Source organism: Hyperolius riggenbachi, chromosome 4 (assembly GCF_040937935.1).
Source record: "Hyperolius riggenbachi isolate aHypRig1 chromosome 4, aHypRig1.pri, whole genome shotgun sequence".
Lineage (NCBI taxonomy): Eukaryota > Metazoa > Chordata > Amphibia > Anura > Hyperoliidae > Hyperolius > Hyperolius riggenbachi.
This window is the reverse complement of record NC_090649.1, coordinates 248368715-248389181: the sequence shown is the minus strand read 5'-3', so window position 1 is coordinate 248389181 and position 20467 is coordinate 248368715. Positions and strand designations below refer to the sequence as shown.

At 41.5% G+C, this 20467-nt stretch overlaps 1 protein-coding gene across 1 annotated transcript in view; it reads right to left on the bottom strand.

Annotated features, from left to right (window-relative positions):
* The window catches only part of LOC137503712 (cytochrome P450 3A9-like), a 124368-nt gene that overhangs the window by 83843 nt on the left and 20058 nt on the right, over positions 1 to 20467 (bottom strand). The window contains exons 2-7 of the mRNA XM_068231107.1: positions 11765 to 11858; positions 10385 to 10437; positions 8457 to 8556; positions 6115 to 6228; positions 5716 to 5804; positions 4565 to 4713 (exon numbers count right to left, since the gene is read on the bottom strand). Of these exons, the coding sequence (XP_068087208.1) occupies positions 4565 to 4713; positions 5716 to 5804; positions 6115 to 6228; positions 8457 to 8556; positions 10385 to 10437; positions 11765 to 11858 (599 nt within the window). The remainder of the gene's footprint in view (positions 1 to 4564; positions 4714 to 5715; positions 5805 to 6114; positions 6229 to 8456; positions 8557 to 10384; positions 10438 to 11764; positions 11859 to 20467) is intronic.

Below are 20467 nucleotides of genomic sequence, written 5' to 3'. Positions count from 1 at the left end.
TTTAGAGAAAAGAACCATTTCTATTTAACCTTTTTTTTTTTTTTTAAACAATGTATGTTGGGGATTGTATTCTGCTGCTATTACATGGATCATGAATATAAGGATCCTTTAACTTCTCTTTCCGTTTTAAGTTTCTTATATAAAATAATAACATTTTTCTACATTTCCCTACCATTTACTAACAAAATAATTTAATCCATATGGATAGAGTATGCACTAGAGCTTTAATTATCTGCGCTATGAATAATTCATCCTACTTTCAGATGTAAATCCAACAAGCAAACACTTAGTAATTCTTCCTCTTAACAAAAAAAGTACCTTAGCTTTTATAAAATAAACAAATTATGACTATCATGTCAAAGAAAGAGCTGTGTAAAATTATCTGGCAGTGAAGCCAAATTAATTTTTCAGTTCTAAACTAAAGTGTTGGCAGCTTTATATACTGTATATTATGGCAAAAAAGACTACTTTTTAACCCTTCTTCTGAAAAGTCGGGGGCCGTCTTATACGCCGGGTGTCTATGATGCCAGGTGATACAGGATGCTGATACACGATGCACATACGGGACATGCGGATGTTTACGTGATGTGCATGCGTTAAAGAGATCATGCTGTGCTCCTAAAACACTCCTCTACCACCCGTCTGGCCCGCCCTATCCTGTTACCACCTCTCAGATCTCACTGCCCCATGCCTCCTCCAGTCTGCCCCATGCCTCCTCCATGAAGCGGCGCAGGCGAGCATGTGCGAGATCTGAGAGGCAGAGAAGGAGGTAAATAGGATACAAGGGCGGGCCAGATGGGTGAAAAAGGTGTGTTTTATGGGCACAACCCAATTTATTCTTCCATACCGCTCTAATAAACAGGGAGACAGGGAGAGCTGACCAGTTCACTTTAAGACAGGTAGAGCTGACCAATCCTTATGGAGAGGGAGAGTTGACCAATCCAACCAATCAATCACCTGTATACTGTTATATACTGGGTACCACATACAGTACAGCACCAGTATCTGTTCCTACACCAGTATATGATGTGTTTTTAACTTTTATTTGGTGTGCGTTGGAAGAGGAGTAGTCTTATATGGCGAGTATATCCCAAACTCTATATTTTAACTGGAAAAGTTGGGGGGGTCGTCTTATACGCCCAGTCGTCTTATACGTCGGAATATATGGTATTTAAAATGTGGTGGACATTTAAAAGAGACATGCAAGGTGGCCAGGTGATCACCAACTTCTCAGACCCAATACTCCAGTCTCCACTGTGAGCTTCATCTTTAGCCAAGCTCCCGTGTGAATGGGAGACGTGAAATATCTACCCGACTATGGATTTCTGCCAGGACTTCAGTCACACAAAGTACTGGGTCTGAGGCTGAGGAAACCAATGTATATCCAAGGAGCCAAACAGAGACATAGGCCTCAATTCACTAAGCAGTTTAGACTAGTCTACTGATGGTTTTTAGTCTACTGATGGTTTGGTGTAAACCAGTTGCATGAAAAGGGCATTCACTAATAACTACCGAATGTTTTAGACCTGTTTTTAGACCTGGTCTAAAACATTCTGTAATTAGGTGGGTAAAGCAGGGGAAATGATCAAAAGATGCAATTCACAAATGAGTAGCTATGACTGACATCCTTCTCCTTTGATGAGCTCTCCTCTGGGTACAATTAAACTCCTACATAATTAATTCAAAAGGTTCCATCCTCACATCTAAAATACCTCACAGAATTACTTTACCGACAAATTAGCTGGTCTAATCTCTGTCAGAAAAAGTGGGCGTGGTTACTCCTTGTTTGACTTTCTGATTTGCATCTTTTGATCATTTCTCCTGCTTTACTGACTTAATTACCGAATGTTTTAGACCAGGTCTAAAAACAGGTCTAAAACAGTACACCAAACCATCAGTAGACTAAAACCCATCAGAAGACTAGTCTAAACTGCTTAGTGAATTGAGGCCATAGTCAGTAAACTGGCCAGAAGTTATCTATACATCAGGAGGAGGTGGCAGCGCTTCACAAAGCAGGCTGCATCTAAATGTCCATCCACATGGATGTGCAGAGCATACGTATGTATGCGTCACCTGTGAGATGGGTGCCGAGAGAGCAGAATGACGGCTCTTCCTGCTGACGCCAAACTCCCTGGCGGCGTTAAATACTATTCCCCCTCCGAGTTGTCGCAGCTAGGAGGGAGATGTAATTCGGGGTCCAGCAACAGCCAAAGCCCCAAATTACCCTTATGTGCCCCACGCAGCATAACATTGCTGCTATGGGGCGCCTGGTTTCGGCGCCTGGCAATGAGCTTCGTGTGCTGAAACCACCTGTTTCGTGTGCAGAGCCTAAATATAGGCAGGTTACACAGCCTGCCTATATTTAGCCTCTGCACATCCATGCAGTTGGTAATTTTAAATGCAGCCTGCCTTGTGAAGCGCTGCCACCTCTTCCTGCTGTATATAATATATATGGCTCACTGCATCATGTGCTAATTCAGTTTGCATTCCATATTGATCTGAGTTTAGGGTTTAGTGCATAGTTTGTATCTGTTTTGAATCCAAGGTGTGTATTCAGCATCTAGGGGGCGCTGCACACCTCTGTTGGTAGTCATTTCAGATGCAGCCTGATTAGGAGCACTGCTAATTTCTCTCTGTAGCGAAACGGCTTACATGGGATATCAGATTACAATCAATCAAGGGATCAGATAGATGAAGAGTTGCTAATAAAACGCTATCTCGGGCTTGGAGTGCAGGCAGAGGGAGTCTTTTATATGAACAGGGACCAGTCAGAGGTTACAGATAATTCAGGCTCATTTAAGATGAAAATCAACACCCAGGTGAGTAATAGAATGCAAGGTTGCAATACCCACAAGCAACCATCATATTCTATAGTCATTTATGGAGGCACCTTTCCTTTAGCTTTGGAGTTAGCACCAGATAGAATGAAAAGAAAAAAGTGTGGTCATATGACAACACCTCCTCTTCATCTAAAAACAGCGCGTACGTACAAAAAGGGCGCCTGGACAAAAAGGGCGCGGGGTGTAAACTCTAAATAATAATTAATCATTAATAGGGTTTATAAAAATAGTGTGCTATATTTCGTTTACAAATAATGTTTAACAAAATTATAAATCATTAAATAATGTTTATGAAATCGGAAATTGTGAAAACGTTAATCTTCCCTGTTTCAAAAGTTAAACTTATAATTACGTTTATAAAAAAAACAATAATATATGTTTAATTGTTATAATTGTATATTATTGTGAATAACCTTCATTTATGGTTTGTTTTTATAATAAAATCTGAAAATATTGTTTATAAGATGATATAAATATAACTACGTTCGTAATAAGTGTTGTAATACATTAGTAATTATTACTAAAATTTTACTAAAACTATGCCTACTCTTACACAGAACCCTCCCTGTACCTATCCCTAACCCCTAGACTCCCCTGTTGGTGCCTAAACCTAAGACCCCCCTGTTGGTGCCTAAACCTAAGACCCCCCTGTTGGTGCCTAAACCTAAGACCCCCCTGTTGGTGCCTAAACCTAAGACCCCCCTGTTGGTGCCTAAACCTAAGACCCCCCTGTTGGTGCCTAAACCTAAGACCCCCCTGTTGGTGCCTAAACCTATGACCCCCCCTGTTGGTGCCTAAGTAACCCTCCCTGTACCTACCCCTAACCCCTAGACCCCCCTGTTGGTGCCTAAACCTAAGATCCCCCTGTTGGTGCCTAAACCTAAGACCCCCCTGTTGGTGCCTAAACCTAAGACCCCCCTATTGGTGCCTAAACCTAAGACCCCCCTGTTGGTGCCTAAACCTAAGACCCCCCCTGTTGTTGCCTAAGTACCCCTCCCTGTACCTACCCCTAACCCCTAGACCCCCCTATTGGTGCCTAAACCTAAGACCTCCCTGTTGGTGCCTAAACCTAAGACCCCCTTTATTATGTGGATAATAATGTTTTACTAATTGTGCATGCAAAAAATATTTTGCAATTTACGTTACGTACTGATCGCTTTATTTTGTGAATAATAATGTTTTACAAACAGTAAGGGATAAAACTTTAAATAATGTTTTAATTATTTAAATAAGATAAATATGTTTAGAATTTTCATAAACGTTATTCGGCACGGGTGCATTTTATAAACGTAAATCACCACAAGTTCAGTTATAAATCATTAAACATCTCCGGGCGCCGTTTGTAAACTTTATTTAGCTCCTGGCGCCGTTTGTAAACTTTATTTAGCTCCGGCGCCCTTTTTTCCTACTCGGCGTCCATTAAACGCTATTTATTATGGGAGTGAATGGCGGCGCCCTTTTTGTCCACTAGCGGCCTGCGCCCTTTTTTCCCAGCTCCAAAAACAGCACCCTAGGGCAGGGCTAGAGCAGCAAGAAGACACTTTTTTTTTATATTTTCTGCCTATTGACACTTTTATAACTATAACAATCTAAAAAGTGACAGATAACCAAGTGATACAAGCCACAAAATTAAATTTCTGTGGTTTCAATCAGAATAGCTGTTGGTGGTGCTATTTAATATTAACCTATTAAAATCTAAATAACAATAAAAAAAGCTACTTTACCTACAAAAATAAGCAATGGGCTAAATAATCCAATCTTTAGAAGTTTTTTAGTATGTGCAACAAATGGGTCATTAGGATTGTTTAGGGAATCAATATTCACACTGAATGAGCTGCTGGTAACGACATCCAGGCTGAAGGCCCCAAGAACACTAGAAAACAAACATAAGAAATAATGTTATATTTGTGTGTGCGTGTGCACGGGCGTGTGTGTGTGTGTATGTGTGAGTGTAGTGCATGGTAGAAGAGAGCAGTACATGGATACATGGAAGAGAGGGGTTTCAGAACATGTATGGTAAACATGGAAGAGGGGTTTGCTGCATATGGAGGGGGACACAACAAACTCCATCTTTGGGTGGAAAGATTATAAATCTGACCTTGCTGGTGAGCCACTCCAGAAATAAAATCCTGTATATTTAAACCAGTACCTCTGCTCACAGGCCACTAAGAAAGCCCAAACCACATCATGAACAGTATTTTTGATGTGCAGAATTACTAAGCCTTGGGAATAGGATTTCCATGTAATGAGAAGTGTCCTTCCTCTATCAATTTGTTTTGTGGGCTCAATTTATACTGCAAAAGTCTTCCTTCAACACTGTGATAAACAATGTCATTGATTTAGCATATGCTTCATATTTGGTATACTCTGCCTGCTTACTGGTAAAGGAAGCAAGTTTCATTGACAGGGCAGCTACCCTCTAACTTGTTCCATAGTTTCAGTGACCACATTGATCACCTGGTCAACTATGTAAAAAAAAGTCTCTTTCAGGACATACAAGTCACTTGTATGGCCTGGAAGAGGCATCAGGCCACTTGTACCACACTCATTACAGGACCTTGAGGGGTTCAAATTCCATGAGAGGAAGAAAAAGGATACTTTCTAGAAAGGGAAATGTCATGATTTTTCCCACATGCTTTCCTGCTTTTTAGTATAAAATCCATAGTTACTTCATAAGTATTTGATTATGGTCGGTATTATGAGGGTTTGGACTGCATCCCTTGGTTAGAAGTAGTCATTGCTGCACATCCTTTGTCCAGTGTTGTAGGGTAAGGAGGACCTCACACTGCATGGTTGTTGGATTTGATGATGTGTGTATATTGCAATGCTTCATAATTTTAGCTGTCAAAATATTCTCATTACAGAAAATACTCACTCCTTCACAGAACATGGCTCATCTTTGTCAACATAAACTTGTACATTTTTTATTAGTGTGTCTGAGTAATCCTTCATTATCTGGAACATCTAATGGGAAAAGTATTAGCATGTTAGATCACATCTATAGTCCATAAAGACACAACTCCAGATCAGTATGAAAACAAAAAAGCTAATAGTAGTATTCTTTCAAACAGTATGAAGAGTGCCACTGATGATTAAAAATGTTAGTTTTCTGGCATTCACATGAATCCTCTGCCTTTTGTACTTACAGAATTTATTGTGAACATTATTCAAAACATTATAGTAAATGAGACGGAATTCCAAATTCTAGACAGGGCATCTTGAATATGGGCCTTTCAGAGATCTGCTGAAGCTGAATGCTATACAGTAGGCTTACCTCTTTCAATCTCCCACTGGTAAATGTGGGAGAGAGTACTGTACGAATCCTTTTCCATTGATCATCCTCAGCAATTGTGATAGCTGACTCCACAGGTCCATTAAGGCCAAAATTCTGTATCAGAGAAAAGTTTGTTAGTTATTATATGGATATTGTAATTTTAGGGCAATATTTCCTAGAAAGAGAAGATGATTTTCAATTTTTGGTCTGTAATTGGGGACCCAAAACCATATTATACTTTATCACATTGCTACAACCTGTCAATTAAAAAAAAACACTGTGTGATTCTCTGTGAAATCACTCTCTGCTGTACCCATCTCATAGATTACAAACCCCAGGGGTGGTTTTAGCATAGGCTTTACAGGCCACTGCCTGGAGTGCCATCGGTTCTAGGAGGGTCATGTCCTGATTAAGCCCCACCCCTTAACTAGGCCATGCCTCCAGAATGAAGCATTGCCCCTATGGGTGTTTGTGCCTCCTTCTGTCCCCTTTTGTGCCTCCTTTTGTCTCCTTGAGCCACCTTTAATCCCTCTGTGCATCCAGAGATGGATAAAGGTGAAATGGTGCCCTAGGCAAGCAACGACTCTGGGCAACCCTTTGATGGTCACCTAACTTTTTTGGCAAGATTTGTTGGGGGCTAGTAAAAAACGGGCCCCAAGACTCTCTCCAGGCCCTAGGCACCTGCCTAAGTTGCCTTGTGGATGATCTGACTCTGTGTGCGTCCCTCTGTGCCTCCCTCTGTTCCACTGTGCCTCCTTCTGTTCCCCTTTGTGCCTCCCTCAAAACCCCTTGTCCCACTATCGGTTCTTGTCCCCCTCTTGCGCTCCCTCAGTCCAGTGTGTAAAGGCAGAGTATAGCGCAGCAGAAGCTTTACCCTAACCTCACCTTTGGAGTCCAGTGCTGTGCCTGTGTGACCATCCTGTATGTTTTCTGCTCCCTCTAGTGCTGGCTCTCCTCATGTAGCATGTAATCACACTACATGCAGCAGGAGATGTTGGCCACTAGGGCGAGTGGTGAGCGGACAGGTGGAAGTACAGCACTGAATTTCAGCAGATAGGTGAGAGCACCGCTTCTGCTGCACTATACTCTGCATTTACACACTAAGCTGGGGTAGTGCAGGAAGGGGGTGTGCAATGAAATGCAACAGGATCGGCAGGTTGTTTGTATCTCAGGGACTCCCTGTATTATGCATCCACCCTATAGGACGCATAGTTTATATTCTCTAGTCTAGTGTGTGGGTGTGTTTTTTTTTTTTTTTGAGGGGGGTGGGGGTGACACAGGACATCTTGCCTGGAGTGACAAAAAGGCTAAAAACACCCCTGCCCAACCCACACACATCTTTTTGTTCCAAGGGTTCTACAAAGGCTGGAAGAGCCACCCTTTTCCTTCAGGGCTTTTTTTAGATTTCCGTAGTAGACCTGCTTTAGGTTCCTTTTACCTGGGTGGTAAGCCCTGTGATTTGACTAAACACACACTCCCTTGCATTGGGAGATTTAACCTTCGCTTCGAAGCTGGAAAAATGGGCACCGGAGCTGCCTCAAAAAGAAGGGCAGTGCTATAGGTGCCCATTATAAATGACGCGATTAACAGATGATGATCGGAAATTTTCGGCACACAAGATGCCCCCCATAAAACCAGGGCTTCCTGCTATGCAAACTGCTGCATTATATACGTCATCATTTTGGGGCATCCAAATTTCTGTTCATTGCCACGAATGGCAGCTTTGCGGAGGGGGGGGGGGGGCTAGTTTGGGATTGGTTAAAGTTAGACGACATAGGGGGTGGGGGTTAAGTGTTAGGCACCAGCGGACGGCCACCTCTGTAACAACAAACCTCTGCTGAAAGTGCAATACCCTGAACGTTATACAAACCCTACATTGACTTTGCAGGGTAAAACTCTGGCTACTTTATATGTTGTGACTATCTGTTTCTCCACATTTTCTGCTTTGTAGATTGTTACCAGTTTGGGCTGTTAGTATTGTCTGTTACTTATGTATTGACCACTCTATGTAAATAGATATCCACTGAGGTGGGATGTGATGTATTTTGATTTATGATGGATATTTGTGCACCTACGTATGAATGTATGATGATACTTTGGAAAATGCTGTGGTAATATAGTCCACACATATTGACATGTATGATATATTTAACACAATCATATGTATAAGATATTGGCATTCCATCTAATTATTATTCTAATACTGTTTGGACTGCCCATGCACACAAGGCACAGTAATACTGTAATTGCCAAGCAGGGCAATGTCCACCAGGCTGGCATGCAGCAGCAAAACAAAACTACCTTAGTCCTAAAGAACATGAACACTTTTCAAAAATATTTACCCGCCTGTTTGTGAAGTTCGTGTAACACTCTTTAACTAGAATGGTTTTTATAATAACTGGGTCCAAAATTGCAAGAACTGGTTGTCTTCCATCGTAAAGGCTGCAACACAATACAAATAAAAAAGTTAGTAATGATGTATAAAACAGTAATTACAAATTATGAACATTATTATTAATAGTTACCATCAACTGCAATGGAGTTATACAATGAATAATGCAAACATTGGTGGGTACAGTATATACTTACTTGGTTGCCTTGCTAAGGTTCTACATGCTAGAGAATACCGCCCGACCAGGTTTTCCAAACACGTCATCAGGGGCTTCCATAAACCCCTGATGACGCGTTTGCAAAACCTGATCGGGGGCAGGCGGATAGTGGATGAAAGGACGGCACCCTATTGAGATACACCTGCGTATACGCACTTCTCCACTGCAGGTCCCTGTTACAAGGGCCCGGAAGTGAGTACTGGATTGGATCTTTTTATGAACTTTTAATAAACAGTGATTTTTTAAAAGGATACACTTAGATCTGTTTATTTATTTATCATATATATGCTGGGAACATCCATACTGTTGGAAAGAGGCCGGCGGACACATGGAGACTTGAGACGTTTCTAGGAAGCTGTGATCATGGTGGATAATATACAGACGCTCAGACCTTCTAACTTGGGTCTCTTTTGGAAGCTGGTAAGCCTGCACTGTGATGGGTGTTGGTGACGGAATGAAATAACGGAGTACCATTTAGCGCTGAAGTTTATATACATATTTTACTTAGCAATGGCAATGGGGTGGGGGGGGGGGCAGTAATATTTGTTTAAAAATATGTATATTAGGGTAGACAAGGACTTGAATAGATTAATCTGAATTAATTTTGCACACCAAATACTGCTTGAGGAAATGTAGTCATGAGAGCAAGGTTTTGTCTCTAAAATGGGGATAATCTGTTTTTATTCACTTCTTTGGTACTGCAGGCTCTGGCCACTTTAACCATTTCCAAACAGGATGGCTCAGGCCGATTTAAGACCAGAGCCGTCCGTGCCCTTTTTAGTACTGTGATTGCTGTGATTGGCTCACAGCAATCATGGGGTCAGGAGCCAAGGAAATTGACTCCTGACCAATAGGCAGAAGTCAGTGTGACAGCAGAGCGTCACGCGAACAGCGGTGGGAATGACGAGAGCGATGACATCAGATGGCAGGGATGATTGAAATCTCCACACTGGCAGGAATAACTGGACGTAAACAGGGAGCACATTTCAGTAATCAAGGTCCAGAAGAGGAACTTCAGCCTAAACAAACATACTGTCATTAAGTTACATTAGTTATGTTAATTAAAATAGATAGGTAATATAATCTCTTACCCACCCTCTTTTAAAAGAACAGGCAAATGTTTGATTTTCATGAGGGCAGCCATCTTTTTTGGGTGAAAGGAGGTGACAGGGAGCATGAGACACAGTTCCAACTGTCCTGTGTCCTTATCACCCCTCCCAGTTGCTAGGCAACGTGAATAACAACATAGGAAATCCCATCATGCTTTGCACAGCATCAGGAAAAAAAATCCCAGACAGTTTTCTTTGATGGGTGGAGCTTAGCTAAAAAATGCAGCTAAAAATGATTCTTTGGTAAGAAAAACAAAGTTCTGATGCTGTGAACTGTTAAAGAAACACCAAGCCTTTTCAGTTCTGCTGAGTAGATTTTTAGTCCAGAGGTTCACTTTAAGGACCAGAGCCTTTTTTTTTTCTTTATTCACGTCCTGATCACTGTGATTGGCTCATAATGATCAGGGGGTCAGGAGCCAATGAAATCGGCTCCTGACTGAGGTACAGAACTCAACTGTTTTTAGACATGGGAGCCGGTGGCATTAAAACTATAGCGTATCATAAGCGGTGTTCTTGCCATAGAGCTGTATGTTTTCGAGTATTTTTACTCACCCCCACATTTTTCCATAATTTTTGAAGCATTGCATGTCAAATTGCACCACGCCCTGCAATAGTAAACATACATCACATAAGTACATATACAAAATTACAGCATGTATTTTTAAGTAATGACTTGTCTAGTTGTTTTATTGCAATGAGGCAGTTATTATTATTATTATTTATTAGATTTATATGGCGCCAACATATTACGCAGCACTGTACAATACATAGGATTACAGACAATGATAACAGCACAATACAGGTAATAGACATCAGATACAACAGTACAGGTAATAAGCAGTAAGATGCACAACACAATACAGGTAGTAATACAATGCCAGATCATATACTGGAGTGGTAGTGCTAATAATACAAGTTCACATATTCTGTGTAGGATGTACAATCAAGTATGATACACAAGGGAAGAGGGTCCTTCCAAAGGCTTACAATCTAGAGGGAGGGGTGGTGACACGAAAGGAGGGGGGGTGCATCAAGAAGTTCTCGGCAGAGAGAGTTAGGGCAGCATCGAGGTGAGGTAGGCCTGATGGAAGAAGTTAGTTTTGAGTGCTTTTTTGAAGGTGTTGAAGGAGGGGGCAAGCCTGATGGGCAGTGGGAGAGAGGTCCACAGGATGGGGGCAACTCTAGTGAAGTCCTGTAGTCATGCATGGGAGTGCGAGATGCGTGGTGTGGTTAGGAGGAGGTTGTTGGAGGAGCGAAGTGGGCAGACAGGTGTGTATCTGCTGACCAGGTCAGAGATGTAGGTTGGGCAGGACATGTATATAGATTTGTAGGCCAAACATAGGATCTTGAAGCTGATTCTGAAGCGAATTGGAAGCCAGTGAAGGGATTTGCATAGGGGAGTCGTGGAGACAGAGCGGTGGGAGGAGTAGAGTAGTCTGGCTGCTGCGTTCATGATGGATTGTAGGGGGGTGATGCGGTTTTGAGCAAGGCCTGACAGGAGGGAGTGTCAGTAGTTCAGGTGGGAGATGATGAGGGCATGGACAAGGAGTTTGGCAGTGTCTGGGGTCATGAAATGCCGGATCTTGGAGATGTTGCGTAATTGGAAATCGCAGGCCCTAGCAATGGTTTAGATGTGGGGGGTGAAGGAGAAGGCTAAGTCCAGGGTGACATCCAGGCTGCGGGCTTGTGTGGTTAGGTGGATGATTGTGCCGTTGACAGTGACAAGTGTCTGTGGGAGGTGAGACTGCATGGGGTGGGAAGATAAGGCAGTTGTGGTACAAGTGCTAAGCAATCAGTAATGCTTAGAACGGACATTATTGATTCAACCCATCGATCTGCCATTGTACTTTTCTTTTGGAGTTTGCCTTAGATATTATCTGTGTTACTGCTGAATTTGGGGACCTGAAATCTCGAATGAAATAATACACTTACATGTCTAAATCCCAGGAATGTTCCAATAAATGGTACTGGAGAGGGTCCCGGAACTCCCAATTTCTTAAATATTCCATATGGCCATATTCCATACCTGAGGACAAAATTCATAAAGTAGAGTAATTAATTGTTAATGTAATTAACAAATGCAACTGAACTGATAGAGTGGTATACAAATACACTGACATAAATGCAGGAAGGTTTGGCACTCTGTAAGGCAGCACTGTAAGGCAGTACTATAAGAGCCAGTCCACACTGGTATTAAAAACTAAACGGACTGGGCCCTTCTCGAGATGAACGGATCCTATGTTAATCAATAGGATCTGTTCATATTGCTCCATTAGAACGGATCCGCTCATTTCATTTCACCAAATGGACTGCAAGTTTGGTGCGAGAGCGACTTTTCCAGATTGAAGGATGCATTGCGCTAACAGAACAGAGGAGGACATACTAACACAATGGAGGGTTACAGATAAAAAATGGATGCCTTTTAAAAGCTGACCCGGTTCCACAGATCAGTTTTTCCCCACACATCAGTTTAAATACAGTATTTATAGGCAGGCAAATGTTCCATATAATGTAAAATGAATTTAAATATCTACTTCAACCTACAGACCTGCATAAACTAATAGAAAACATGAACACATAACTGCAGATATGATTACAAAAGATGCAATCATATTAGTAAAGTGTGAAAAATGGCAATTTTTTTTTATAAATAGACCTCGCTCTTAACATACTGTACCTACATAAACAGCTGGTACAAATGCTTGAAGTGTCTTCTTGGAGTTCAGCCGAAATACGCTCAACAAATATTACTGTTGTTAATTCATGTAGCACTATCATTTGCATCCATTTACTCAGTGTGATAATTTCCGCTGTGAAATATGGAGACACTCGACTCTATATTGTGATTTACATCAGTCAATTTACTAACTTGAATGCTGCATTAAAAGATTAATATCCACCCAACTCTGGTGGGAGGCTGAGTATAATTTTAAGTTCAATGTTATGAGTTCTTTTCTTCCCATTTAGTGGAGCGTGACTAGCTGATAAAGATCTCATAAAGAGCCGAGTAAAACCTTGTGCACATGTTACATGATTCTCGGACATGGTGGCTAGTCAGGGATGCATCTGCCAAGAATCTAGCATGTGTACAGCGGCCTGAGATCCTCCCCCTTGATACAATGGCAGATCGTCTCGGCCGGTACAGGATGTGGTCATTGTTCTCCTGCTCACCACATTTGGTGCATCATGGGCTGTACTGTCGACCTTCTGCCCCCCTCCAAAGCAGCAGAACTCATCATTAGCCTTGCAAAGAACTCGGCCCAAATTGTCAGCCAAAGTATCGAGTCCCAATCCATACCGGCCACAGTCCTGGGAGAACTGGCCCAGGGGGCAGGAAAGCATTTCCTCTTGGGACACTCTTTCCTTGAAAGTGTACCGAGGCGACATGTGACATGATGAGATAACCATGTGAATGTACAGTACAAAACATATTAATAACCAGGCTGTTTTTTGCTGCCTGAAAATTTCTAGGCATGGAAGTGACAGCTTCTGTCTTTTTCGTACCTTGTTGGGACTATATTAAACCTCACTGATAAGCAAATTACAGCCATAAAGTTTTCCTGGCAGAATACAACTTCTGAGAGCAGGGAGAGATAGAAAAAAAAGTCAATAGTTCATGTATTTTAACCCTGGGACACTTAATAGACTGCTATTGAGCAGCAGCAACTAAACATTCAATCTACTTTGTAAATGTTTAAATATAAAATAAAAGCATGGGATGGCCAAAAAAAAGGTTATTTTTAGAAGTAGGAGGATAAATACATTTGTTAATCAGATCAGTTTATTTTTACCTTGGGCTCACTTTAAAATAGGCTGTTTGGGTGCCATCTGCATATGTTAATATGGCCACAGTGTTACTAATCCAGCCATTATTCCAGTGGAGCTTCCTTTCTCTTGAAAAGTAACTCTCGAGATTACAACCTCTCCAGCCTTGCTATCCACTACGCCACCACGCTGCCCGTAGTTTATACTACACTAGATTGGCTCTTACTTGTTTATATCTTTTATATGTTGAGAGTTATCTCAAAGAACCTACTGTTCCCTACCTTTCCCTTTACTTTTGCATCACCCAAAGTAAGCCTGAAGCGATTTAAAAAATAGGTACTTACCTAGGTAGCTGGGAGCCACCAGATGATCCAGTGGCTTCTTGTATCCTAGAGCCCACAATTCCAGCACAGGGTCCCTTTAAACCTATATTCTTCCCAGTCAAATAGATTTCTACCAGCCATGCTCCCTTCCATTCAGGAGTGCATCCAGCCTGGGCATGTACAAGTAGGTACCGATGCACGAACCACTTGCCTACAGGCGCCTGATGATGGAAGGGTGGCTCCCTCCCCTCCCATAGTACCTCCCTCTCCTTCCCTATGCGGAGTCCTGAGCAGAGCGTAAAGTGGAGTTTATTTCTGCATTCCTTTGAAGAGATCTCCCTCTGGTCCGGGGCAGCACTAGCTACTTAATACTGAGGGTACCTTTGGCTACCTAATTCTAAGGGGCACCTTTAGCTACCTATGATGGGCAGGGAAAGTAAGGGAGAGGTGATAGCTGGGCAAGCCAGCACACTTGAGGTGCAGTTTGGTGGGGGTTTGTAGGTTAATGGATGCGAGGTCTAGGGTTCCAGGACATCTGTGCCTATAGGCTCCTGTGATGTAAATCATGGCCTGCTCATGGCCCATCTGGCATCCTCTACAGCTGGGAGCGACCACGCGCTGAAGGCTTCCCAAACTGGGAGCATAACAGCCCTTTCATGCTAGCACTATGAATTTGCGTGTCTGTTAATGTGTGCTCTTTTTCCACATGTTGTGTTTTGTGTTTTTGTGCACATGAATGCTTTGAATCGATTAAATACAATCTTTTCGTTCGATCTGAACGATATTATCGAAAAAAATCACTAAACATTGCACCATTAATCGGCACCCTTATGTCTAGTACATAGTTACATAGTTATTTTGGTTGAAAAAAGACATACGTCCATCGAGTTCAACCAGTACCAGTACACATGGGCCAATATGATTGAATTGTCTGGGAATTAAATGTGAATTCTGCTGTAGACCGATTAGGCAGGGGACACACTCGTCTTTTCGTTCCTGCACACGTTTTTCGGCGTGTTTTTTCTGCACACCATGTTTATTTGTATGCAGAAAAACATGTTTTTTTCACAGCTGCTAACGTAATTGTTATGGAAAACTGATAAAATGTGCATAATTATCCTGCGGGATGTCAGTTTTTTTTTTCTGCACGTGAAAAACACATTAACATTAAGTGTGAACTAGCCCAGGGGTCAACAACACCCGGTCCGCAGCCCACTGCCGGTCCGTGGGCTGTGTTGTGCGAGTCTCTTTTTTTCCCCCCAGCAGCATGCAGCAGAGTTTCAGTAGGTGGGCCAGTAAAAAAGGACAAAAAGGGCGCCGCCATAGACTGCAATGCAAAATATCGGCTATTGGGCGCCCGACAGGAAAAAAGGGCGCCCGAGAAATAGCGGTTGCAGGAATCGTGTTAAAGGAATACTATCGATTCACATATTTTTTTCAATTGACACAGGAATTGTTTGGGAAGTGCTGCTAAGTACTGGTGTATACATTTTAGTAGCAACTTCTTTGTTTACTGTTATCAAAATACATTCAAACTTTACTGACGCCAAAACTGACGGCAGACTGAGCCATGAGGAGAGGGGAAATTCCCCTCACACTTGATCAGTTAACTCTATGTGTACTGTAACTCTGTGTGCGACAGACAGCAGCAGCTCCTGTGTCCTGTGTTTCTGACTGACCTGTCTGAAGAGAGCAGAGGAAATGTAACTGTCACAGCTTTTTCATACTGTTTTTGCTTTCAGAGTTTGATATGTTTGATATTTGCTTTCTGTAGTAGTCTGATATGCAACTCTGGCTGTACATTTGAAGCAGACACCCCTTCTGCAATTGATTTGTCCCAATAAAGCTAAATCCTACCCTCAATAAATAACAGCTTTTGCCTCTGATATTTAACATGAAAAGTAGGAAAATGTTTACACAGCTACTCACACATTATTTGCACACTGTCATGTTAGAACACTTGGGTATCGATAGTATTCCTTTAACAAAAGTTTTCGTTTACAGAATAAGGTTTATTACAAATACCGTTTACAAGTTCGTTTTAACTTTGTGGTTTACTTATTTTTTCGTTTTTAAATTTCGCTTATAGGAGCTTTTACTTATTTTCCGTTTTTTTAACAAGTAAATTATCGTTTACACTTCTTTTATCATTTAAAATTCGTTTTCATACGTATAATGCTTAAATATCGTTTTCAACCTTGTTCTTTTGGAAATACGTCGCTTTTGGTATTAACTTTGGTTTTTACACTTATAATGCGGTGATTATAGTTTTGTAATATATCGCTTTTAATATTACCGTTATTTTAAGATTTTTAAGGCGTACGTGATTGTAAGGCTATCTATTCTATTTTATATATATATATATATATATATATATATATATATATATATATATATATATATATATATATATATATATATATAATTTTTTTTTCTATTTATAATATTATTAATGTGTATGTGATTTTTTTAACGCTATTTATTCTATTACAAATATATAAATTATTCTATTCATGGTATTTATAGTGAAGTATTTTAAGGATTAAATATATTATTGTTTATATGTGTGTAATGGTGTTTGTGCAGTGGGGAAGGTAAGGGTTAGGCATGACCAGGGGGATGGTTAGGGTTAGGCACCATCAGGGGAGATTCAGGGTTAGGCACCACCAGGGAGGTCTTAGGATTAGGCACCACCAGGATGGAAGGGCGGCTCCCTCCCCTCCCATAGTACCTCCCTCTCCTTCCCTATGCGGAGTCCTGAGCAGAGCGTAAAGGGGAGGTTATTTCTGCATTCCTTTGATGAGATCTCCCTCTGGTCCGGGGCAACACTAGCTACTTAATACTGAGGGTACCTTTGGCTACCTAATTCTAAGGGGAACCTGTAGCTACCAATGATGGGCAAGGTAAGTAAGGGAGAGGTGATAGCTGGGCAAGCCAGCACACTTGAGGTGCAGTTTGGTGGGGGTTTGTAGGTTAATGGATGCGAGGTCTAGGGTTCCAGGACATCTGTGCCTATAGGCTCCTGTGATGTAAATCATGGCCTGCTCATACAATCTTTTCGTTCGATCTGAACGATATTATCGAAAAAAATCACTAAAAATTGCACCATTAATAGACACCCTTATGTCTAGTACACATGGGCCAATATGATTGAATTGTCTGGGAGTTAAATGTGAATTCTGCTGTAGACCGATTAGGCAGGGGACACACTCGTCTTTTCGTTCCTGCACACGTTTTTCTGCGCCCGAGAAATATCGGTTGCAGGAATAGTGTTAAAGGAATACTATCGATTCACATATTTTTTTCAATTGACACAGGAATTGTTTGGGAAGTGCTGCTAAGTACTGGTGTATACATTTTAGTAGCAACTTCTTTGTTTACTGTTATCAAAATACATTCAAACTTTACTGACGCCAAAACTGACGGCAGACTGAGCCATGAGGAGAGGGGAAATTCCCCTCACACTTGATCAGTTAACTCTATGTGTACAGTGGTGTGAAAAACTATTTGCCCCCTTCCTGATTTCTTATTCTTTTGCATGTTTGTCACACTTAAATGTTTCTGCTCATCAAAAACCGTTAACCATTAGTTAAAGATAACATAATTGAACACAAAATGCAGTTTTAAATGATGGTTTTTATTATTTAGTGAGAAAAAAAACTCCAAACCTACATGGCCCTGTGTGAAAAAGAAATTGCCCCCTGAACCTAATAACTGGTTGGGCCACCCTTAGCAGCAATAACTGCAATCAAGCGTTTGCGATAACTTGCAACAAGTCTTTTACAGCGCTCTGGAGGAATTTTGGCCCACTCATCTTTGCAGAATTGTTGTAATTCAGCTTTATTTGAGGGTTTTCTAGCATGAACAGCCTTTTTAAGGTCATGCCACAACATCTCAATAGGATTCAGGTCAGGGCTTTGACTAGGCCACTCCAAAGTCTTCATTTTGTTTTTCTTCAGCCATTCAGAGGTGGATTTGCTGGTGTCTTTTGGGTCATTGTCCTGCTGCAGCACCCAAGATCGCTTCAGCTTGAGTTGACGAACAGATGGCCGGACATTCTCCTTCAGGATTTTTTGGTAGACAGTAGAATTCATGGTTCCATCTATCACAGCAAGCCTTCCAGGTCCTGAAGCAGCAAAACAACCCCAGACCATCACACTACCACCACCATATTTTACTGTTGGTATGATGTTCTTTTGCTGAAATGCTGTGTTACTTCTACAACAGATTTAACAGGACACGCACCTTCCAAAAAGTTCAACTTTTGTCTCGGCGGTCCACAAGGTATTTTCCCACAAGTCTTGGCAATCATTGAGATGTTTTTTTAGCAAAATTGAGACGAGCCTTAATGTTCTTTTTGCTTAAAAGTGGTTTGTGCCTTGGATATCTGCCATGCAGGCCGTTTTTGCCCAGTCTCTTTCTTATGGTGGAGTTGTGAACACTGACCTTAATTGAGGCAAGTGAGGCCTGAAGTTCTTTAGATGTTGTCCTGGGGTCTTTTGTGGCCTCTCGGATGAGTTTTCTCTGCGCTCTTGGGGTAATTTTGGTCGGCCAGCCACTCCTGGGAAGGTTCATCACTGTTCCATGTTTTTGCCATTTGTGGATAATGGCTCTCACTGTGGTTCGCTGGAGTCCCACAGCTTTAGAAATGGCTTTATAGCCTTTACCAGACTGATAGATCTCAATTACATGTGAAGAGAAGAACCGAGAGCCAAAATATAGTGTAGTAGGTTGTGATAATGGGAAAATAAATAGAGTACAAAATTATACTCACAAACATGGGTTACCTCCAGGTAACCACTAAATAAGCAGGTGAGGAGATTAGCCTGTCCTCACTCAGGATTAAGAATAATGGTGAGCAGCGTTTTAAAAAGGAATACTAGGGGTATGGATAATATTAATAATATTAGGAGCTGCCCCCCACCCTCTGATAGGCTCAGATACACCACTAAGCCACATTTAAACAGTAGGTCCGGGGCACCATGATAACGAGGCGCCAGGTGTTACCCGGACCTAATGCTGGTAAGTGGATTTTATTTTACTACTCTTGCCTAGATTAGTTTAATGATGTTTTAGCACTCTCCCCACCACCTTAAGCTGAGTCCTGCACGGACCAGACACTGATTTAACATATCCCTCCCCTCTTTTCGGCTATTCCCCCGCACCCCACAGTGAATTTAATGGCATAAGAAACAAAAAACCCCCCCCACACTTTCCCCACACATCCCATACCCCTAGTATTCCTTTTTAAAACGCTGCTCACCATTATTTGTCCCCGCATCTCCCTTTTAAACTACATGGGACTACTAACCCCGACATTCTCCCTAGAAACCCCTAGATACTATTCAATCCCCACTCCCAAAAAAACGAAACATCCCTACACACCTAAAAATCGGTTAGTCCCCCTATACCCTCCACTTCCTAACCTTTCACAGCATACCCCACTCCCCTACCCACACCAGCATTGAGCACCATATGTACTAGCGTGTACATTTATGTACATGGGTATGTATGTATGTGTGTATATATATATATATACATTTATATATGTCCATTTCAGCTCACCCCACATTTGCTACGCTACACTGATGACACCATGTATTTGTTATACCTACTTTGTACATATTACAACTGCTCTGTTTATTATATTTATCCATGTATATGTCTGGGAATATACACCAACTATGCCTCTTGTCCACAGTTGTGTACTCCGTTCATTATTGCCTGAGGAAGCGGGCCTTGCCTGCGAAACGCGTTGCGACTGCCCCCCGGAGTGTACCAATAAATTTAAGTTGTTCTAAACACACAGTTTGTTGTGTCTACTTGCTGGAGGTAAGTCCACCACTGCCTCCACAGCAATTTTTAAACCTTTTAAGTATTGGTTTTATTCTTTTGGCGCCTCTGTCCTTGTCAGATCTCAATTACAGTACTTTTGTTCTCATTTGTTCCTGAATTTCTTTGGATCTTGGCTTGATGTCTAGCTTTTGAAGTGCTTTTGGTCTACTTCTCTGTGTCAGATAGCTCCTATTTAAGTGATTTCTTGATTGAAACAGGAGTGGCAGTAATCAGGCCTGGGGGTGACTACAGAAATTGAACTCAGGTGTGATAAACCACAGTTAAGTTATTTTTTAACAAGGGGGGCAATCACTTTTTCACACAGGGCCATGTAGGTTTTGAGTTTTTTTTCCTCACTAAATAATAAAAACCATCATTTAAAACTGTATTTTGTGTTCAATTATGTTATCTTTGACTAATAGTTAACGGTTTTTGATGAGCAGAAACATTTAAGTGTGACAAACATGCAAAAGAATAAGAAATCAGGAAGGGGGCAAATAGTTTTTCACACCACTGTAACTCTGTGTGTGACAGACAGCAGCAGCTCCTGTGTCCTGTGTTTCTGACTGACCTGTCTGAAGAGAGCAGAGGAAATGTAACTAACTGTCACAGCTTTTTCATACTGTTTTTGCTTTCAGAGTTTGATATGTTTGATATTTGCTTTCTGTAGTAGTCTGATATGCAACTCTGGCTGTACATTTGAAGCAGACAC